The sequence below is a fragment of the Strix uralensis genome, chromosome 10 (assembly GCF_047716275.1).
Source record: "Strix uralensis isolate ZFMK-TIS-50842 chromosome 10, bStrUra1, whole genome shotgun sequence".
NCBI classification, from domain to species: Eukaryota; Metazoa; Chordata; class Aves; order Strigiformes; family Strigidae; genus Strix; species Strix uralensis.
In genome coordinates, this window is record NC_133981.1 from 1,640,090 (window position 1) to 1,663,020 (window position 22,931).

Genomic DNA, 22,931 nt, shown 5'->3' on the forward strand with positions numbered 1-22,931 from the left:
ACACCCACAGGCAGAACATTATCCATTATACTAGCACTGAGCAGTGGGCAGTAAGGAAAAATCAGCAGAGAATGTGTCTTTATCAACTTTAATTGGCTTTTCCCGTTGATAAAAATCAGTGTACCCGGCAAGGAAGAGAACCTATCTAGCAGTTTGATCTTTCCATCCCAGAGCTGAAGGGTGCAGTCCATCTCCACTGACGTGTGACGTGGACTTGTCTCAGCACAGCTCCGAGCAGTGCCGTGGAGTCTGCAACCCACAGAGAAGGCTGCCAGTCTGTCCTCGGTGAGTGACCATGTTTAAACAAGTGTGAAGAACGAATTACTCCTGATAAGCTGGATTTCATCTGTGCTCTAGTTGCTCGAAATTTACTTCAGAGAGAACCAAACTTAGCTGAACTTTTCTCTGGGTCCTGGCTTGTAAGCGGTCCTGGATTATGACTGGCTGGGCTGTGAAATCAGGGATCTGGGCAATGGATGTACTGATATGGAAAGGAGACAGCGGACAAAGGAAGCAGCAGTTTTGCAGGAGCTACAGCAAATGGCACATGTAGAGGTTTGGGGAAGAGAACAAACTGCTTTGAGGTCATTTGGCACTGCAGGTTTATATGTAGCTTTACATCAAAGAAAACAAGACAGCAACTGAGTGTGGATTTCTCCTGGGAAGGCTATTTTGATGCCTCGTTGCAGCATCTTGCATTTACTGGACTATGTAAAATGTTTCAGTTTTTCCTTGGTGCTGCTTACATCTATTGCTATTAGATTTACGACAGTTTTATTATAGGAAATAATATAGTAAAGGTGATTGCAAATCTATTACTATACTAGGTTTTTTCATAGTTGATTAATGAGAACAACTAATTTATTTATGATCAGTTTGGCAATGTGTAGCACTTCTGCTAAATTCCTCAGGGTTTGCGAGCATGGCTTTAAGTTTCTATTTTGCTAAGTCAAACTCCTCTGTCTTATTTCTATAAATAATAGAAAACGGAAGTACACCGACTTGGAAAAGACAGTTTAGTAAGTGACTTTTATTGCAAAAGTTTCCTTTCTACAGTCCCTGATGGTCTTAAAAACCGGACTGTAAGACCGTCGCAGGGTTGCAGTCATATAAATATCAGTTTAACCTTTGTATTTAAAACTTTTAAAAGCAAAACTTTCAAAGATTTGTTGTTCAGACCAGTGAAGGAACAGCCCTGTGTCCACAGCCTGCTGTGCAGGGAACCGTACTGCCATTGGTGCAGATCACCGGCACCTTTTGGAGCATCTCTGCCGTGCCGTGGCAGCACAGGTCGTTATTCTGGAAGCGCTTATCGCTTCGTCGCTTGGGCGGCCCTGAGAAGCGCGGGCGCAGGGCGGGCTGGGCTGCGTGCAGGGGGTGTCTGGCTCTCAGCAGCAGAGCCCCCTCTGTGCACACTCTCCCGCGCAGGCGTTCCCCTCACCAGTGCAGCTCTGCCCTTGCCGGGGTGGGTGCTGTGCCCGGCACAGCAGGTTCCCTCTCGGGGCACGGTCTAGAGCCTGCTACAGTACAAGCTGCAAGAATACGATGGACCTTATGGGAAAAAAGTGTTGACTGTGTGGCTTTTAATTTTTAATTTCTGCTTATCATATGGCTAGGAGAAACATAGTAGCTTCTTGTGTTCAGAAGGTTTCTTTAGAAACTTGAAACAAGTAGGAGGGAGGGGTAACAAAGTCCATTCTGTTCCTCTAATTCCATCTGCCTATTTACAAGCCCAACCCGTCAAGTATGTTGTCACTGTTCTTTGCAGCAAGGGGAAGACTGAGGCTTTAAAAGCCTTCTGTAGAATATATACAAATCCACGTGAATAGCCTCAAACATCATAATTCACGTGGTTTCCATGGATGCCGGCCATACTGCAGTCGGGCCAATTCTGTTGTGTTGATCCAAATGTCCCGGCAGTTTCACCAGGATGCAATATTCTTGACTGCTGGCCCTAAACTCTGGTGTGGTGTTGCTGTCTGCTGTTAAGTAGCCATCTCATGCCTGTGTGAAAGAAGGGATTCCTCTGTGTGTGGCCCAGAGATATGGTAAAGAGCTGTAAGATTTATTATGCATTATAAAATAATCATTCCAGATGAAATAGAATTGCAGAAAGAGAGCAGGATTTTGACATCTTATTTTGAGATGGCAAAAGGCTTCTTTGGTGGCCTAAAGTTATTAAAGGTGTTGTTATCCTAGATGCTGAGTTTGCCAAGTGCACAGAGTAAGTGCAGAAGGACAGTGCCTTGCTCTGGCTCTGTGTCAGTCATTCCCTAAACGCTTGATGGTACCTGAGTGACCAGCTCCTCGGCTGCCTCCTGCTTAAAATCAAGGCTGCATGATTTTTCTATTTTTCTAAACCATTTGCTCTCTTTAATTGAGGACTGTGAGCCATTGCGTGTGCAGTGCTGCAGGATCCTTGTCGTGTAAGGGCCTTGATAAATATGTATTGTATTGTCAAGTGTTTGTAGCTACTCTGCAGGTAGCGGTGGAGAAGCAAGCTGCATACAGTTAAGCGCTGTCGTGTCTCCGGGGTCAATGAAAACAAGATGGCACGGGGGATTGTGGGAAGAGGAGCCAGGATAGCTGCCTTCAGCATCACCTGCTAATAAACCAGCTATTTATAGATCAGCTGAGGCTTTGTCAACTAGATTGTTAAATTAATATTTACATACTGGCTTCATTGTCTTTCACTGAAAATCTCATTTGCATTAGTGCTCGGGCAGAAGTGCAGCTTCCTGCGCTCCAGATACACGAGTGTGTTTGATCAGAGTCCGTGGTTTGTAGTGTGTGTGAGAAACCATTCCTGACAGATTCCTGCCTTGCAAATCCTCCTCTCCCCGTAGCAGCACTTTCCCATCTTTCTGTGCCTCTCGTTTCTTACAGGAAAGCTCACCTTTGTTCCTAAATATCCGCAACTCATCATGAGGCTGATCTCGCTAGAGAGGAGCTGAGCAGCATTTCTGCATAGCAATTCCTAGTTAATCTCTGCCTCTCAGAGAGAGACTTGAATTGTTGATGGCTTGTGGGTAATTTAATAACTAGCAGACAAATAGGATGTGTAGATTGTAGTAACTTAGCCCAGATGCAAAATCCCCCCATCCCTATTTGCATCTGTTTGAATGAATTTTGTTCTAAAGGTTTGCTTTTTGCGTTTTAGCACCAGCGAAACAGCAGCGAGAAGAGTCGCTGCTCGGCGGAGCTGTGTTGATCACAGCAGGCTCCACACCTGGCTAAGCAGTTTCAATCCCCTGTGTGCACGTCTGTGTGCCTTTCAAAAGGGAAGAGTAATCTACTTGCTAGAGGTGTGTGTCTCTCTCTAGTCCTTGGACGACCTTGAACAGTCATTTAACTTGTGGGTTTTTGCCCATCTCTACCTAGGCAGATATTACTTCTGTGGTTTGGAGTGTTGAGGTTGAATGGATGTCTCAAATGTTGTGGATGAAAAGTGTTACTGAAACACAGGGTATTCACAGCATCTCTTCAGACAGCTGATCAGAGTTCAGATTCACCTGCCTGTCTTGCTCTTTCTTGCTTCAAAGCCGTTTGGACACTCGGGTTGTGTGGGAAGTCGGGAGGCGGTAATAGCAGGGCTGTGATGCAGACAGGTGTCACAGCCTTCTCTCAGCTTCCACTTCTTAGCACTTGCAAGGCTGTTGATAAGGTGCTGTTACGCTGGTATTGTGTTATTCTTAATCTGTCTTTGGCCTGCAAAGGGTCTAATACTATCTGTTTCTCTGACACCTCTGCAGGCTCTCCGGGAACCTCATTACTCTTTTTGGGAAGAGAACATTGCAATCCGGTTACTCTGTCCGCAGAGAGCAGAGCTCATCTTCCCATGCCAGCCCAGTTACCATAAAGCTGGAGCTCAGAGCGCGGGTTACAGTTTATCTCTCCAGGTGCTTGAGGCACATAACATTGCAACGATAATACAGTATGTGCTGAAGCCGTTTACCTTTTGTTTATTCCTTTTAAGATAGCAAAGCCTGAATTTCCTCCCCTTCAAAATATCTCTTGTCTCACAAGAGAGGGTGTGGGACAGGCCAGATGTAGACATGGGTCTGGGAAGCCTGGAAGTTGGTTCCTCGGTGTTCCAAGTCCAGTGACTTCACCTGTGCTCATTTCACCACTGCCTTTTCCATTTTAACTTGAATTCTTGCTGAAGGCAGCACCTGATTCTTACATTTTCAGATCTACCAGGTTTTTCCGCCTTCTGCTGATATTCAGGGGAGATGGGGATGTGGTTTTCTGCAAAATGTCAAGGTCTCTTCCTGGAGAGCTGACAGTATAGGTGTTTTATATGTGCACGGGCTATCGGGATGAGACATTCTTACTCAGAAACATTGGCTGAGACAGACAGCCATTCCTCCTGCCACGGAGAGACAGGCAGGCACTCACTATTGCCAAGCCTTGAAGTATTTGGCATGTTGTCTATTGCCCTAGTTTTGTGGAGTTGTTCCTGAAGTTTTGCAAGTACATGAGAATCTTAGTTCTGTTTTTTTATTTTAAAAAAATTAAACGGAAGGAATAAATAAAATAAAATAACCTAGTCCTCCTGCTTAAACAGCAGTGGTATGAGAACGTGATCAGGTGCTTAAAACCAGAAGGCAAATGAAATAACCCCAGTGCACTTCTAAACAGTTTGACAAGTCAACCTTGTGGTGTTGAGGGAGTTTCAGACTTCTCTCTTGGGTTTTGAATATGTGAAGAGTGTGCAGCATGGCTCGTTTTCTTGAGTGAGGGAATATTTGCAGCTCAGAGAATTCACACATCTGCAATGTCCCCTGCAAGCAGTAACGAACCGACCAAAACAATCAGTCTCCCCAAATTAGAAGAGCCCTTCATTTTTCAAATCTCATTTGCATTCTAATTTGTGGTTTTTTGGTTGTTCCACTTTTCAAGGCTTCCTTGCAAACAGGACAATCTCAGGCTCTTTAGTTTAAAGCGGAAGCAAAGATTTCATGTAAGAACATGATTCGGGGAAGTGAAGCTTTGACATTTTCGTAGTTATGTCATCTAGCATCAGACTTCCCTATGAGCCAACAACACCGTTTACACAGAGATGAACGTAATTATTCACGGAGGGGCCCTGTTCAGCGTAATACTCCGTGGCTGATCTACAGAGAAGACTGACTGGCTCTGCAGTCTCTGTCCTCCCATAGGCTCGCAGGAACACACCAGGCTTGCGGGCAGCTGCCCGCACACTTTCCTGTTGGTTCTGTAGGCAGCTGGAGAGGCACGTGTTCCTGAAATCGCCGATGAATTCGTAGGCACACGCTCGCACCTCTGCGTTGCCTGAGCGGAGGGACACATGCAGTCAGACTCCCACAACAGAAAGGTTTCCAATAAAGCTGAAACACAGAGGTATTGTTTGTCCAACCGCTGGCAAATGCACAGAGCCTTTGTGTGGGTCCTGAAAGCCTTGGCGCTTTATTCTCTGCAGACTGAATAGCAGCCGCGGGTAATAATAACACAAGATTAAAAAAGCCAACATTATAGGGGCATTTACAACCCGCTGAGAGAGTGAAATCTCAGCAAGGCTGAGCTGTGTCTCTAGTGATCCTACGTTTTTACTGCTTGATACGGAAATGATGGGCAGCTCTGGAGAAATGGCCACCGCAGAGCAGATGAAAGGGGAGCGGATTGTCTGTTCGAACGCTGCAGTAAGTAGAGTGGGACAAATGGAAAATCTCTCTGCAAATCAAGCGACCAGCCTGTCCCCCCCGAGCTGGGTGGGCTGGAGGGTCTGTACGTGTGCTTGCACGGCTGTGTTTCCTTCCCAGGCTGGTTTAAAAGCTAAGCTGGCGTCAGTGGGGCCGGACTCAATTTACATAATTCAGAGCCTTGTGCTTGGAGGCCTTTGGTCAGCATCATCCAGGGGTGGTGCTTTGGTAGCTGTCAGCAGAGCCGCTCAGGACCACTCGTGTGGGAGAACGTAGCTGATTGTGGATAAGAGATGGTAGGGTTGGCCTTCTGCCTGCAGGAGCAGCCAGTCTTCCTGTGAACTTAAATTTTGGGAGACAATAAATATTGAGCTTTCTGAACGCAAGTCTTGGTTTTAAGTCCCAGTAATGACAACTGCCTTACACAATTTGAGCTTAACTGACTGATACCATCTTACATGTGGAATTTCATTATTTTCAAAACAAAGAAACCCCACCCCACAAAAAAAGAGACTTTTTTAAGGGGCAGTTCCTTATCTTAAAAGTCTTTAATTCAGTGCTGGTTCTAACAGTTCTTCAACATAAATCTCTTACAAAGTTCTTTGTGTACATATAGCTATCTGAACAGCTTTAGAAGACCCAGGTTTCCCCTACACACATGTAGAAGTTGTATTTAGTCAGCCAGAGACAGTACCACCCCATAGCAACATCCTCTCAGGATATGCCTAGGCTGCAGAATAATGATGTCATGTCTAAGCCAGCCCAAACCTTGCAGCTTGGGCACTACCAGCAGGCTAACACTGGCAGCGCTGAGCCCTGCGGTACCTACCCACCTGTGCAGACAGGTTTTGCAGCTCTCTGCTATTCGGCAGGTTTCTGAGGCGATGTCTTACAGATGTGACCTTGGTCTTTGGTATTAACGATGCAGTGAGTGAAATAGTGGGAGGTATTTTAAAGTAATAAAACATGTTTTAATAAGAACGTATGCTACATGGCTGGGGCAGGTGTGGTTTAATGACTTTTCCTTTCTAAAAACACTCTCCTCCATTCAGGTGTCTTGCTTGTGCCAGGCAGCGTGGTATGGAAATTGCTGGGCCCTGGGTGCTGTTTCTTGTGTGGGACATTACGGGGATTCAGAAATCCAGACTGCTTCACAAATTCATTTACTTGGATTAATGAATCTGTCCCTGCCTCTGTTTCCCCAAGAGTAATGTGAAGTTACTTACGTCACAGGGATTTATGAGCTTCTTTCTACATTGGCCATTTTGCAGAGAGTGAAATTCAGCTCAGAGGGCCCTGCAGAAGGACAAAGTATTTGAGTCTGTTCTGTTCTAATCCTGGTTACAGAAAATTGGCAAGTTCCTGCTTAAAGTCTCTTTAAACACAAAATATAAATACCCTTTGATTGCTTTTTTTTTGGTCCTTCTCTCTCTTCCCTTTTCTCTCTCTCTCTTTTTCCTTCCTTTATGTATTTTGTTTTTCTTTTAAATGTTACCTGTCTCAAACTTCAGACTGTTCAGGTTGGGACCTGAGAGCTGCTCTGCACTGGCACAGACCTGCGGAAGAAGGCTGTGGGCTTGCTTTGTTTCCGCAGGTTGCAACTGTGAAATTAAATGTATGTTAGTGGTAAGGTCTTTGAGGGAAGAGGGTGTAAAGAGGTGTTGAGTGACACTAGAAAAGAATGGTTTAGGACGGGGGACAAGAGGATGTAGCTAAAACTAAATATGATGCTTGCTTTTTGCCAGAACCTTTGCAGCAGAAGCATGGATGTATTCCCAGTCGACAGTTCCCTCATCTCTCTTTCCCCCTCCCTTTTCTCTCTCCTCCTCTGGGGCTACTGTTTTAGGATGAGTGGGTTCCAAATAGACAATACTTTTCTAGCAGATAAACGGACACCTAAGCAGCTGCACTGGTATCTATCATGAACAGACATGCTGCACGGTGAAGGAAATTACAAGATGGGACCAGCATCATTTGTCATATTTAAAAAAGAGAAAGCTCCCCCTCCACTTGAGCAGTGTCCACAAGACAAGTGAACAGCACACTTAAACTGTTGCTTTCTTTTCCAGTCTCTTAATGTGTTCTCAGATGCTCCCGTTAAACATTCCATCTTTGGGTACTCTTTGTAAAGGATGTGTTTTAGACAGATGGAAGCAGGTCTTTGTCCTGACACAGATGCAGGACTATAAATTTGCAGCGGAGGAGATGGAAGATAATTATTTAGGAGGCTTTTGTGGCTTATTCCAGCATCTGCTATTTTACCAGGGTGCCCTCTGAAGAGGGAAAGGGACAGGAAGGAGCTAGAGAAATGCTGAGCTTGTTTTTCACTTGGTAAAGGTTTTTAATCTTGAAAGAAGGATTTGGAATTTATGCAGGAGGAGACATTGACTGAGAAACAAAGATGCATCTCCCGGCGTTCATCAGTCTCCCTTTGTTTGCTCAGATCCATGTTTCAGGTTGTAGGGCATCTTATCTGCTATTCTCTTAATTGCACTGGTAATGCTGGGCGCCGGTGGGCAGTTGCTCAGAACAAATCCATCTCGCTGAGATACCGACTAGGACGGCTTCTGCGTTCAGGGCTGAGCACGCACCTTCACGCAGGTTGCTGCCTGGGTGTGCCTGTGGCTGGGCAGCCGCACGTAATCGCGTGACTGAACGTCTCTGCGGCCTCCCAGTCTGTCCACAGCTGCTCTGTTCTGGTCTGTGTGTCGTGCCCGGCAGGAACACCCAGCGCTCGGCAGCGGGCAGGGCTTCCCCGCTCCTCGGCTCCTTGGTGTTGGAAAAGGGGAGTGGCAGAGTGAAATGTTTCAGGTTTCTTGGGTGACTTTGGAAACCTCTATCTAAGAGGTGTGCTTGAGTCATCTGACTGTCTCAGTTTAGGTCATTAACATTTCAAAATGCCTGTTATTTTCTGTCTGGTTGCCTGAACTTGGTAGAGGGTTTGTCTAATTGGGGCTTGGTGTGGGCCAACCAACCAGACTTCTCTTCCTTGTGATCTAATCGGATCTTGCAGCTCCTGGGACCAGATATTTCAAGATACTTAAAGACTGGCAAGAGTTAGATATGTAATTAATTCTTTAAGATAGGAGACTCAAATACCGTAAACGCTCAGTCAGCAATAAGCTTCTGGTGCAGAAGAGTTGCAGTGCTGAGTCAAATGGACTGATTCTGCTGAAAGATACTTCAATTTCTGGTTTTGTACCTGGGCAGTGGAGGTAGTCTCCCAATACAATTTATTATTATTTTTTTTTTATGTACCTGTAGGCTCTTTTCTGTGACCCTAGTCTTTGAGATGTTCCACAAAAAACAGGTAGAAGTTACATCCCACATCTATCTGCAAACAGACATAAGAATTCCCAGTCCTCCCTTAGCTCTGTCATTGCTGATTTTTGCCTCTTCAGCTAGAAGAAAAGGAGAGAGACATCTACACCCGTACGGGTGAGATGAATACGGCTATCACACAAATAAAATTACTGGCTGCCGAATAGCAACAACTTAATGAAAATGTGAACTGTTAAACAAATAAAGCCAGTCAAGCTCATAATACTTCTGCGTGGAATTTCACTGTATCACTGAGCAGAAATAGAATTAGGCATAGAAAAAGGATATCTGGAGAAGTCTCTGCCTGCCTCTGTGCTTGGTATAAGAAGCAGGACTAGGCAGGAGTGAGCCATACCTTAAATGTGGACATGTAACCCCAACCTGGAGAGGGTATCTCTTTATCCAGTGCAGGAGCCTGCTAAAGCAAGGCAGAAGGGGACAAGATAAAGCACTAGATTTCCTCTGATGCCTAAATGCAAATTGTACAGAGGCATGGATCCTTTGAGAACTGTGTGATTTTTTTTTTTTTTTTTTTTTCTTTTGCATTTCTTTAGCATCTTCTGCTGGTGAATAATTATGGTTCCTCTGTGTGGTTGGTAAGTAGCATTACTCTTATGTACAGAAAGGGAAACAGAGATGGGGATTTATATACAGCTGCTGGGCAAAGTTGGGAGGAGTCTGCTGACAAGAGCCTAGGGCTCCGGCTCATGCCCTCCAGGCAGTGCTTACCATCCTATCCCGCCTGGGAAAGCTGCAGGCTTCAGGAACACTCCCAAGGGGCAGGTGAAATCCCCAGGATGAGAGTTTAAAACTGCTGTTGAGGTCCCATCTCAAAGGCACCGTGCTGTAGCTGAGGGCTTGTGAAGTGTTTCCAGCAGCTCTTTGCACTCTAGCCAAGGACTGGACTTCCCTGTGCTTCCATCTTCATGAAAATTCCTGGAGTTAAAGACATGCTCGTTAGAACTAGTGCAGGTTAATAATCTGCTCCAGGATGAGATCTGGAGAGGCAAAATGCGGTATGTAAAGTTGGGATCAGCTTGTGAAGAAGGCCCGCAGCCAAGGAGCTGCTCTATCTGCCTCCAAACAAAGTGCCATCCTCCCTCCCTGGCTTCTCCCAGCGGCTGCGTTTGGCTGTGAACAGTCAGAGGCGAGGGATGGGGTGGGGTGATCCCTGGTTGGTCAGAGGGCAGCTGAGGTTGCTCTTTCTACCTCCTGTCTCTCTCTTCCTCCACTCCTGCCCTCATGGTATTTCTTCCCAAGAAAGCGTGTCTCACCTGGGCTTGGTCTCAGACTTGTGTGGTGTGTTGAAGGTGTGTTGTGTCTGGGTCGTGTGAAGCTTTAAGGCGCTGTGGAATTAGAAATGTTGCAGGAGTTTATATTCTAAGTGTCTTTATCTTTCTGGGTGACCTTGTGAAATTTCCTTGCACCAGATCTGTATCTTCCAGTCCTGCTGCCTTTATCTAATTTGTTTTCTTGTGTATGTTACTGACATCCAGTGAAGTGTAATTTGTTTGAGAAGTGGCACTTATAACAAGGATCCTGCTAGTAATCCCTGCATTGAATCCCTATATACACAATGTTCCAGGAATAATTAAAGTCACAAACTTCAATCTTGAGGGATGCACAAGGGAAACCTATCCTGAAATGAGGCTTGGCATATCTGACTTTTCTACTTCCAGTGCATTTTAACAGCAGGATTTGCTATTTTTGTTCCAGGACTGAAGTAGATTTAAGTGGAAGTCTGACATCCTGAATTTACATGTCCTAACAACAGTGTTCATCAGTCAGTATTCTTACTGTATCCTTTCTCTACCCCTTCTTTCTATTAATTTTCCTCAATAGTCTGCAGGGATCATTTGCCAGCCTGATTCAAATTCCTGCACTTCCCTGGCGTCTTGTTTTATAACATCTTGCATCATGTACTTTCCATTTCTGTAATCCATTTAATCCAAAATACTGGAATGGCTTTGCAGGTATTTATTGCATTTCTTTCTTCCTTGTGTTAGGAGGTAACAGGTCATTTATACAACTTAATCCAAAGTCTCTTGGCTTCTGGGATTATTTTTTCCTTTTATTTTCCCACTGATTATCCTGGAGGCTGGTAGCAAGAGCAGGAGTGAGAGTATGGAGAAGTTTAATTTATTTGTGTATACTGTTTTCATCATGTTGTGCTCAGAGCATGGCTTGGCAGTTTAGCAGTTAAATCCCTGCAGCCGATGTCCCCCCGCAATAACATTACTGTTGCCTGTCCTTAATTTTTGGAAGCATTGGGCTTAGGATTTGAAATAATGAAATGCTGTTGCATCAGTAAGTGGTTTTCCATTCCTTTTGGCTCTGGAAACGGATATTCACAGTTGGGTGAAGTTCATTTTAATCCTCACAAAACCAGAGCTGGATTTGTACAAGTTGTCGTTGTTCTGCTTTAGAAACACTCTGTGCCTTCTGGATCCCTTTATCCCTCCTGGGGCTAATCCACGAGCTTGCGAAACACTCGGGGTGACTCCGGTTGCAGGATGGAGGGACATCCAGTGTTATCTCCTCTGCCTCCTGGATTGCCTTCTCTCGCTTGTTCCAGAAAGGCACGGTACTGTTTGCAGTGTACACTTTCTGATGTGTATAGATAGTGAGATGTAATTATCTTCCCCTGAGGTAGAGTCATTATGCTGTCTGTAAAGAGAGAGGGTCACAGTCCTAATAGGAAATGATTTTAAAGCAATCTTGACCAAGTCTAGTGGAGCCATTTCAGACCACTTAAAACTCAGCCAGTCCTTCACAGCACTTGTGATATGTCCACTTTATGCGGTGAGAGGCAGTGGGACTAACACTTGTCGAGGGATAAAGAAAATCCATGATAAACTGCAGTGTGGGCTTTGGGCAAGCGCTGTGTGCTGCCCCAGAGGAGAAGCGCCAGCAGAACCCAGTCTTGAATATTATTGTTCTTGATACTGATTTGGAAAAATGCAAGGCACTTGCAAAAGCAGTAAGCCAGTAGTCGTGAAATCTACCACCTTGGGCTTCCTGTGCTACAAAAGCTGCCCCTCTGCCCCCAGGCTTGATTCCTGAGAGGCAGAGGATCCTTCCAGTTTCCCAGGCAGGCGGCTGGGCAGGTGATGGCACAGTCCCCAGATTGAGCCAAATTGCCAGTGGATGCACTAGTGGTTTACCTGGGAAGTTTGGGCTTCAAATGTGCCCTGATTTATGAGGCAGATTTGGTCAGAGGTTGTTTAATAGCAAATACTGTTTTGTGTTACAAGGCGTCAGAGGAAGACAGACTTCAGCATGCTTTGGCATGTGGCAGAGTTGTGGTCAGGAGCAAGGTGAGGAGAAAGACTTGGGCAGAGCTGCTGGAAGGTGGCAGTCAGCAGTTGTAGGTCATACCGAGGGGCACTGGCAGGTCTGTTGGGACCAGCCCAGGACTGAAAAGCAGACACCGCTTCACTGAAGTGATTTTCTGTATTTCAGCCCTTTACAGAAGCACAACAGCCAGAGCTGTGCAGGTTAGCAAAGCTCTAAGCTAGTACCCAGGAGAGCAAGAATAACTAGTAGTGAAATGCTCCATGTCTGATTTTCATCCTTTGAGCTCCTCTGTAATGTTATTGGAAAACAAAAATTGTTTAAATAATGGAGCAGACCCGATGAAATTGTGCAGTGATGCAGAAGGGGTGAGGAAGGGTTATCTCCTTTCTTTCCATTACTCTTCTCCTCCCGCCTTGCCTCCCAAACGTGGGTGTAGTCTGCGTGTCAGGCACCAGCAACATCAGCCTGGCCTGGTGGCTTTTCTTAATGGTGAGAACGAGATTAAATGCAATTAACATTGATTGAACAAAAACTGCCCTCAGTTTGTATGCCGATTAATTAACAGCCACCCTTTCAGCAGTGACCCTCTGTAGAGCGGTGTTTGTTCCTCCTGGCCCCGGTATTTTCTAGCACATGTCCAAAATGAAAAGCACTGAGCGTGTTCCCTACTGCAATGTCGGGGGCTACCAGCTCAGCGGGGAGACGCAGCCCCCAACCGGGATGATTTTTTGTGCAGTCTAGTAACTGCAGAGCTGCTCAGTCAGTGGCAAAACATTTCCTGTTAAGCAAGGCTAATGACGGGAGCTCTCTGCGAGTTAGAACAATGATCAGAACAATTGTCTGGAGAAAATCAATGTTAGAATGCATGAACAAACAGGTGAGTCTCAGAACAGCTAGAGATAAGTTGCGCCAGTAAATAACTTCATATTTGGGCGATGTAGAGCAACAGGGAGGTGTGAAGGCAGAGCAAAGCGAACAGTGCGTCAGCTCTTGTGAGTCAAAGGAGAGTGAGGAGGGGGGAGAGGAACCCAGAAAGACTGTTTGTGTTCCTTGCACTCTGTTGGTGGGGTCTGTAGACCAGGGGACTTCCACGTGAAAGCACTTTCTGGGGTGTTCTGACAATGCGTCTGGTGAGTTTTTGAAAGGCGTCTTTTCTGCTGTCAAGGCAGCTTTGAAGACACCATCTGGGGAAGTAGCCAAGAAGTCATTGGGTGAACTTCTCTGCTTTGCAAAGCTATTAACACCAGTACAGAGAAGAGGGAAAACAAAACTCTCTTCATAGCATTTTGAATTAATGTTTTTTTGTTGCTGCCAGGCATACTCCTGCCCCTTCTTATTCCAAACCCAAGGACAGCAACTGTTGGACTCCTGAAGGATGGGAGAGACAGAGAGGCTTTTCTGTGCAATGACTATATGGCACAGAAGTGCTGTGATCCATTAGTCAGCACAGCTGCTCCACAAAATAGCCAATACCCGGAATGTAACAGAACAAATTGCACATAACCAAAAAATACCTACAGCATACATCAAACCCAAGTGACTCAAATGTCCCTTGCAGCACTTTGGGGTGCTAATAGCCCCGCAACAAATGCTTTATCCAGTGGAAAGGCCTTGAACGTCCATCTTAGGACAGGTCAGGATTTTTGTATTTTGTCAGTGCCTCTTTCCAGGCTAACTGAGATGAAAAAGTTGTGCGGTCACGTTACTGAAGTCTGCTGTGGGCCAGCAGGTATTCTGGTTTTGAGAGCTGCCTGCACACGGCAGGGAACTAGGAACTGTGGAGATTAATTTCTACTTCGTCACTGACACTCCAAACGCACCGAGTCATTTATCATGGGGATCTGCTTTCTGACTTCTTCATAGCTACACGGTGCCCATATGTGTGAGCGCTGTGGTGCAACTGCTTAAAGGAATATTAGAACAAAGGTAAGGCACTCGCTGGAGGGAACTTGCAGAGCTTACCCTGGGAGACTAAAGGCTGGTTAAATAAATATGTCTTAGCACAGCTGAGGCTTGGCAAACAGCATCTCTGGCAAACACTGAGGGAGGAAGTTCTTCAGAGTCTGGGCTTTCAAAGAGGGAGATTCCTCCACTGGCTGCGAGCCTCCGGCGAGGCCGAGAGCCGAGGCGCAGAGCTAGCCAGTGACGGCGGGAGGCGGAGAGGATGCTGCGGGCTCACAGGCAGCCCCAAGCTCCTACGCTGGGATGCAGACTGACAAAGAAGGACCAGGAGGAAGACAAGAGAGCGATGCATTAGAAAATCTTGCCGAGACTTTCTTGCCCTGATGCTGGTACCAAGGCCTCAGCTCTCCGTGGCGGGAGAAGGACCGCGTTGGGCGTTGACTGAACTCAGCAGGGGTGGGATTTGTGGAACGGATCTACTTGCAGAGCTCAACCCTTTCTCCTCACTCAACTGGAACCAGAACTGGAAAGCTACTGGCTTCCCCACCCGTGCTGCGAAGTGGCGGGCTGTGTCAGCTGAGCTGCCAGTGGATTTGACCGCTGTTGGTTCCCAAAGGGGGGTCTCAGGGTGGTGGACGAGCATAGGTTAGTGGCGCAAGGTCCTGCTTGCCAAGCGGGGCGTGGAGGAGAGTGCAGCGTGCCCTCCAGCTGGACTTGCTGTCAGGAACAGAACAGATTGACGTTCTGTTTGTGCTGCAGCCACAGCTGTGAGGAGTTGCCTTTGTACAGACCCTTGTGTGGACACTGTATTCGTGTGTAGAGGTGCTGGGCTGGGAGCTCACTGAGACGGGAACCTGGTGTCTACCTGACGTCACCTTGGCCGTGGCATTAAAAATAATCTACTCTCCCTGTGCAAGAAGGGTACCATCCCTTCTCGTTAGAGTGAGTGTGCAGTGCCCTCTCCAAGGCTGCTTGTTTCCTGAGTTGTTGTTCTGCAGAGACTGCAGCAGAGACCAGCTAATGCCAACTGTGGGGCACTTATTTTGTCATGAAGCACCAAACTTCTTCAGGCTGAGCCTCGACTCGATTGATTGGGAGTATCCTGTCATGTGGGAGCAGCTTGTGATTGCATATGCAACTTGTCTGGTGCGTATGCAATGATAAGGGCATGTAAGAGAGGTAAGGTTTTTCCTTCCCTTTCCTGGCTCCTTCTGCTCAAGGTAAGTGTTGTAGCAACCTGGCAGCATCTTGCAGGGAGGATTCCAGGTTGGAAGGAAATGAAGGGATGTCAAATCTGTATTGGCGTGGTTTCAATGGTAGGTGGAATTAAAACGCTGGTGTAAATGGTTAGCTTAGCAAAGAGTGGGTTTAGTCTTAGAGATACGGCATCCTTCCGTGCTGTTACACAGCATGTGAGGCATGAAACTGATGCAACTGTGCTTTTAAGTAGTTACCCACAGGTTTATAAACTGATGGCCTAGGAACAGTGGAAACAGTTCTACGTGTCTTCAAACAAGCATAGACTGGTATGATGGGTGAACACACCGCGAGGCCTGCAGAGCTTGTCCTGTGCAGCGTGCGAGGGCTGGGTGACCTCTGCAGTAGCTGGCAGAGGAGCCCTCTGGCCTCCGGCGTTGGTGGCTGATGATCCCTCCTGCGCCGCACGGCATGTTCTGCAGAGGATGGAGGAGCACAGGTTCACAGCCAGCTAGAGACTGCACTCTGGTTTCACTTCCTTTGTAAATGGAACCTCAGTGATATTCGAGGGTTCAGGGTGGTAGTGGTCTACACTGGCGTGGCAAATGCTGCAAGATCTGAATTGACACATGAGCAGGAAAGTCTGAAACAGCTGGGAAAGCCATCCCTCTGTGCGGGCAGTGTGTACCAGGAGTGCTTCCGTTCCCCAGGAATGACAGCCCTGTTATCTTCATGAGGGAGGGATGTTAATTAGGTGCCTCATCCAGCACAGGCTGGTCTTAGATGCAATAGTGTCAGGCCACTGCTGGGAGCAGCGTGGGCTGGTGGACGGCATCGTTACCTGCGGCCTTTGTTCACAGAGGCTTCCCTCGGCGAGCGCTGCGCAGCAGGAAAGGGCTGTCTGGCCCTGCCTGGCAGCCCGTCAGTTCTGGGTCCAGTGCTCACTGTGCAAAAGATTTTGGGAAACTTTAGTCGTCCAGAGCGAGATAGAACCTGATGCTTTTGCACAAGGAATGTTTGTGAGCCTCCAGCTTGCTGCGTCCCCGGCATGTGGGTAGGTTAGGCTGGAAAGAATTGATTGAGGTTAAGTGCTGGCTAGGTGCATTTTCTCCTGACATGAGTAAAAATGTGTAGTTATGATTTTGAACATGGAATTATGTAACCATGATGTTCTTTAAAATTACTCTAAAGAAAAAGGTTTTACTGTCTTCCATAAGGGTTAACCACAGAGTGGCCACATCAGTGGCTTTTTCACAAAATGTAGTGTTCCTCGACACTTCACTGAAGTGTTACAGTGTGAATACAGCAAACTACTTTATTGCAAAATTGATTGCGAGCTGCTGCTGCTTTGCTCATTACAATTTGTGAGAGTGCTATTGGAGTTTTTAAAATGTATTGCTCTGTGCAAAACTTTTAAGTCACTAATGATGAGAAAAATTACCTGGGAAATTAGAGCCAGTCGAGTAATATTGATGGTTCATTTGTCAGATTTCTGGATAAGCTTTGTCTAAATAATTTGGCAAACAATTTTCTCTTTATTCTTGAGTCCTTTGAAGCTTTTCCAGTTCATTGTTGTTAGAGATGGGGCTGTCTTTGGAGATGCATGGTCAGTGTAGACTGAACACACTGACCTTGCAGGCATTAGGCAGCAAGTATCAGCCTGCTGCGCAGAAGTAGCCCAAATGACATCCTCACCTTCTGACAGATATTGCCAAGGGTGCTAACGTCGTTGTTTTGTGATGTTCTGCTTTCTGATTCACATTCAAGGAAGCACAGCTTCTCTCCTAAGAAGGACTAGTGTCTAGAGAGTTAGAACCGAGCTCAAATCCAGCCATAGTAAAACAGGGTGGTGATACCACATGCAGCTACCTATTCAGTCGTCTTTCTGTAGCTGGCTTTCGCAGGGTCCTCGAGACATGGGTAAGTACTCTGTGAAATGGAACCGCACCTTTCCAGAGTGAGAGGAGAAAGCAGCATGTTGATGGGCTCACCCTGTGCAATTCTGCTGGTGGTGTGGCTGCACCAGCAGTTATTGATACAGAGAGCCCATTACCTGGGTGTTGAAGTAGGGTCCAGCATCAACACCCCAGACCCTCAGAGGGAGAGGTGTTATAGCTGCTGCCAGGTGTGTTCTCCACTGCCGAGGGCATTGTTGGTTTGGTTTCTTCGACTTTATAGGAGTGATAAGATAAAAATAGGAAGAGACCATAGCAGGCTCTGCAGTCTCTATCCTAAAAAGGTCAAAAGTCTCCTGTTTTTTCTATCCCTCGGAAGTCCACAGCTCATACACAGATACCTGTGGGATCTGAGGATGTATCAGTTAGAAAACAGGAGGTTGCTGTGGGAACAAAGCAGACATGATGTTGCTTTGAATTTTAGGAGGGTTTGGGTCTTAATAGGATAAAGTCTGTCAGACGTGTCAGGAGTTAGGGCAGTCTCCGAGTCCCTCTCTTTCTTCCTCTCCCCTCTCTAGTGCTCACTCTTGCGTTGACCCTGTTCCAGGATGAGGGAGTGGTGTGTGCACGTTTGGTGGCAGCTGATCAAAGTGCTTCCCTGTCCTGCTGAGGCTGGGATGTGACGTGGAGCTGCGCTTACTCCTGCGACCCAGCTCCTCTGAGGCTGACCTGAGAGCATGGCCTCTCTCCTGTAGGCCGTCGCATCTGTAAACCCTAATCATTTGCCACTGACCATATATTCTTGTTCACAGAGTCGGTCTCACCTTTGATATCATGACCTGCTGTCTTGTTTCTACGGTCCTCTGTCCCCTTGAGTGTCTTGTGTTTTTCAGCAGGTGAAACCTGATGACTTTTCTGTGGGATTTTCACCCTGCCGACATGACTCCTTCACTTCTGAAGGAAACAGTCGCATGTCAACAGCTGCATAACTAACTTGCTGCCTTTTCCTTTGTCTCCTTTTTCCTTCAGGAGCTGTTAGTTAATTCTAGATAAACATCAGCCACCAAAGAGCAGAGGACAGGGACCACAGACGCCCTTGGAAGCCCCAACATCCTTCTGGATAGACACTGACCAAACCTGGTGCCTTCTGCCCTTCGCGGTCCAAGACAACGACATGATTCCTCGTCTGATTGCCTGCATGTATCGGTCTCAGCGGATGTTCCTGGAGTTAGGAGGAGGGTCCTGGGAGAGGGGGGATGCTATCGTTTCCTTTTTTATTGTATTACAATGTAAAGAATCATATTGACCCCAGGTGCTTCCAGCACAACTTGTAGCTTGGAGGTTTGCTCAGCACGAGCCTGGTTCACCCTGTGCTAGCTTTGATTTCACCAATCCACATCTGAGTTTCAAGAGCTGTTATCTTTGTCCGTTTGCTCTGGGAAAAGGGGTCCAAAGCATATGGAAGTAACCCTGACTAGCTTGTGAGGATTAACTGTTCCTAGCATGCTCCCATTGGTTACACCAGTGGGCGCGTTTCTTCCCTTCCAAGGTTCCCTCCTAAACAATAAAGTGTTTAATGGTCACTGTGTGCTGTGAGATACTTTCAGTCCCATGAGTTTGTAAATTGCTGTTTTCCGCCTCCTACCCATGCCAACAAAAACTCCAAACAAGTGTGAGGAATAGAAGTATTTCAAGTCACAGTTTATAAATCACAAAACTTGTTTGTTTTGATCCTGGGCTGAATGACTTTGGCTTATTTGAAAATACTTGGAAGAGTGCAGAGTCCTGGCTGAGGGGAACTGGTGTTGGTGAATCATGCTGAAAAAACCTTTGCAGAGCCCAGGTTATCTTTCTTTGCACCAGCTCTTGGGTGCAGTCCTGCTTTGTCTGCCACAAGCCACCATCCCTTTCAGCCTTGTGTTCTGCGCCCTCTCCTCATGGAGCCGAGGGCAGTGGGAGCTGGGTGTCTCTGGCATTTTGTCCTCATGGAGGTAGGGGCGGAGGTTTGCAGAAGACCTGCCAGCAAACCCGGGGAGCAGGTCTGACTTGGTAACTCTGGCTAAAGCTTCTCCTCTGGCAGCATTTGCTGCTCGTGTCCTCTCCGACTGCATCTGACAGTTTCTGAAGAATGTGAACATGGATTTTTGGAGGTCATGTCAGAGTTTAATGTAGTGTTTATGAAAATGAATGAGGAGGGCAGAGAATTGTTTTCTGTGTTATACTCTGCTTCATCTCTTTTTTCTTTAGGCAGCAACTTCGTGCTTTACATCTTCATTAAAGCAACACAATGCCTTTCCTTCTTGTGGAGACCTGATGCTGCAGCGCTCTTCCTCCTCAGAAGCGATGTTTGCTTCTCCGTGGCTTGTCTTTTAGTCCCAGATCTGGCAAAAATTCCAGCTTTTTATCACTCTGCAGGTCAAACTTGCCATCCCCAAGGGAGGAAGGGCAAGTTTCCCAAACCAAAGTAGGACACTTGGTGCCCTCAGATCTGTGTGTAGCAGTGCTGGGCGGGCTTTTGCTGCTGCTGCTTTTGGATCTGCTTCCGACTCTGCGTGCACCTAGGTCTATCCCTGACTAGCTTTTAAATTATTGTTGGTCTGAAGAGAAAAGTACCTATTTTGTCTCTTCCTCATTTTCCTCTTGCCCCTATCCAGTGTTGCCTTGGCATGAGTAATTTGCATGTCATTATCTCAGCTGCCCTAAATTGGGGGGAGACTGTGATGCCAGGGCTGATTATTTGGCGGCACTGGACAATTTTCTCTGTTAGGCAACTGTAATACATTTTCATGTTCTTTTATAATGAGCTTTATTTACCAAATTGGCAATTCCTCTGTTGAGAAATAACTGATTACAGCATTCAGGGAGTTGCTGTCATCTCAAGATACGCAGGTGTCTGTGGAACATAAACAGATGTGATCATTCAGACAGTGAACTCAATTGATAGAGGGTAGGGGGAAAAAAACAGCCATAAAATCATAAATGTAACATCTTCAGCCAATGTTGGCCAGGTGCACTGCGGCTGTTTTGCAGCCCAGCAAGGACAAAGTGGCACTCTAAGGCCATCCAGTACCTCCAGGTGAGGGACTGCTCGATTATTAGCTGAAAATGCCCCTCTTGCATGTCATCGCACTTCAGTACTGCCTCGCCTGACACTCAGCCTCTGGTAGTCTCCAAGGACAGACGTTAGTTCATCATGTAGCCTTGAAGTGGGAAACTCCTCTGTCCTGCCGTGTTGGGTTTGATTTTAGCTTGTTCTGTGATGAATGTCTACAAACTTCTTGGTGATCGTGTGTGTGGGGGTTGTGGTCCCATCTGCCTTTCAGGCAGTCCCTTTCCTTTAGTGTTTCCTAGTGCCCAGGAGCAGTTTGTTGCTGCCGTTGCCCTAATCATCAGCTCAGGTATCTCAGCCTGGGGAAAGAAAAAGATGAGAAGAGACGTTGATGGGAAATTGCCAAAGATGAAGTTCAGTTTGCAGAGCCTTGGCTGCCATCTGAGTAAAAAATGTACAGGTAACGTAGCTTCTCAGGTGAGGGTTTTCTCTGCCAATCTTTGCTGCTCCTCTACTACTGAGGCCCTTGAAAGGAAGGAAGAAGGCCTGCATCTTCTCTTAGGCTTCCTCTCCTTATGTTTCTCCCTGACTGCTTGTTGGCTATTCAGAGCATGAATTTTTGTTCATGCAAGATTGTGACAGCAGGTGTCAGTTACGCTCCAAAGTGGCAGAGATCATTATTCCTGGAGCCTGGCGTCCAGTGCTCAATAGATGTCCTTATCACACAGCTACCATCGCAGCTGGCATTAATGGGCAACCAGGACAGCAGGATAAACAAGGTCTGAATCTATTGTAGAAGCTGAATTGGAGGCAGTTTCCTCAAAGGCCAGATTGAGGTAGGGTAGGGGCAGCAGCCGTACTGCTGGCTGGTAAAAGGGAGCTCTTTGGTATCTGGGCATATCTGTGACCTGTCTCGCCTGCTAGAACCAAACCTGCCCCATGCCGGGTGCTGGTCAGGTGCGGTACTGGGGGTCCATTTGGGCTGCCTGGTTATTGCAGTTCTGCTGTGCAAACGGGGTAATTTTTGTGTACAAATGCAGCTGGTAATTCGGGTGCAATGTGCGCAGTTGTGGTCGATTCATGTGACAATACAGGCTTGCAGAGTGCCCACTCCACAAGTATGAATTGTTTTAAAACTGGCCAGATGAATGGAAGGAACAACCTTTCTATTCATGAATAATTTTAGTGTTGCAGGAAGGAAAAAGAACAAACCCAACAAAGTTAGAGAAAATACAGCAAATAACAGAACATAGAAATTTTCCAGTAGGCTTCAACAGCTTTTTAAATAAAACGTTCAACAAGCACTTTGAGATTCCAGTGTGCAAGAACATCTCGGGCTCTCTAAGCGCCAAATTTGTGATCTTGCATAAAAACACAACCCATTGCCTCCTGTTGTTAATATTTCACACTTGGCTTTGCAAGATGCTTTATCTAATATCCTCTCTGCATTCAGGCTTCTACCAACTCTGCCTTGTCCATAATGGGAGAGGCTGGAGGAGGAAGGCAATTGCCAAGCGCATCTGTAATCTATGTCGGAGGGTTTTGTGTAGCTGTAGGGGAAGAGTAAGTCTCATTTCCTATTTTATAGTCTGCTGAATCCTGTGATCTCATGCTGTGTGCTCCTTTTCCAAGCAGAATTTTTCAATTTGTCTTTCAAGTTGTTGTTGTTTTTTTTATTTCCAAACTGGTTAAAAGTGTTTGTCTGTAGCTTGTTGATAAATTGTTTATGTCTGATTCCCTAAAACACCTCATTGCCAGTCTTGTACGCGTCTCAGGACCATGTCGTTCTTCTCTTTGCCAGGTGACTTGGTCTTTTGGAGTTAGAAGCAGTATAGGTACAAGGACTCTCCACTGGTTCCCTCCCACTCCCTCTAAGAGTTGCTGTAACTGGGTGTACCTGGATAAAATGCAGCCTACAACTGCAACAGCTCTTTTGGCCACCCCGGGCAGCTGTGTCACCCAGCACTGTAGAGTTTATCAGCCTTTTTTTAGAAACCCCTGGGAGCCTGAAGTGCCATCAGAGTCCTGCAGGCTTGTAGCCCCCCTACCTGCTCCCTTTCTCTTTTATCCTTGGAGAAGGTGGATGGGATATTCCTGAACTACCCGCCTGCCCTCATCTCTCAGCCTTATCACGCTGCTCTTGGTATGTGTGGTGGTTTCTCCCAGGCTGATGCCTTGGGAGAGCGAAGGGTGATGCAGACTGAAGTGATTGGCCTGGACCAGCAGTCCCCCTCGTACTGAGGTTGTTCGGGGAGGTAATGAGCCCCCTCCAACTCCCACCCTGGTGTGTAATTAGCTGGCAAGTGGTGGTTGCACAGCCTGGGGCAAAGCCAGAGGGAGCAAATGGAGCAGCCACTGGTCTCAGGAGGGCTCCGTGTCAAAAGTGTATCTTGGATTTAATGACACATGTGCTCTTTTCAGACTCTTTTTATAGAGGTCAGCACATGGCAGAGAACTTTCCTTTGTCACCTTTCTAGGGAGAGCAGCAAGCAAACTTTTGTTTCCAAGTTGAAGATGAAATCAGCTGCTCCCTCTGGGCTATGTAACAAACTGCTCCTGGAGCTGGTTTCCCCTTGTGAATGGCATAAATTAGAGGCTCTTCCTGCT

The 22,931-nt window shown here is 46.6% G+C and overlaps 1 protein-coding gene across 7 annotated transcripts in view; it reads left to right on the top strand.

Annotated features, from left to right (window-relative positions):
- The window catches only part of CHCHD6 (coiled-coil-helix-coiled-coil-helix domain containing 6), a 117,459-nt gene extending 98,601 nt beyond the window's left edge, over positions 1–18,858 (top strand). For 4 of the 7 annotated variants that reach the window (XM_074878812.1, XM_074878807.1, XM_074878808.1 and 1 more), the window contains 2 exons: positions 9,539–9,580; positions 18,305–18,858. In XM_074878812.1, the coding sequence (XP_074734913.1) occupies positions 9,539–9,580; positions 18,305–18,328 (66 nt within the window). In that variant the 3' untranslated portion in view covers positions 18,329–18,858. Of the gene's footprint in view, positions 1–171; positions 286–9,538; positions 9,581–18,304 lie in introns of all 7 variants that reach the window. The other 3 variants (XR_012630207.1, XM_074878810.1, XR_012630208.1) reach the window with 2 other exon arrangements.
- The last annotated feature ends 4,073 nt before the right edge of the window (positions 18,859–22,931 follow it).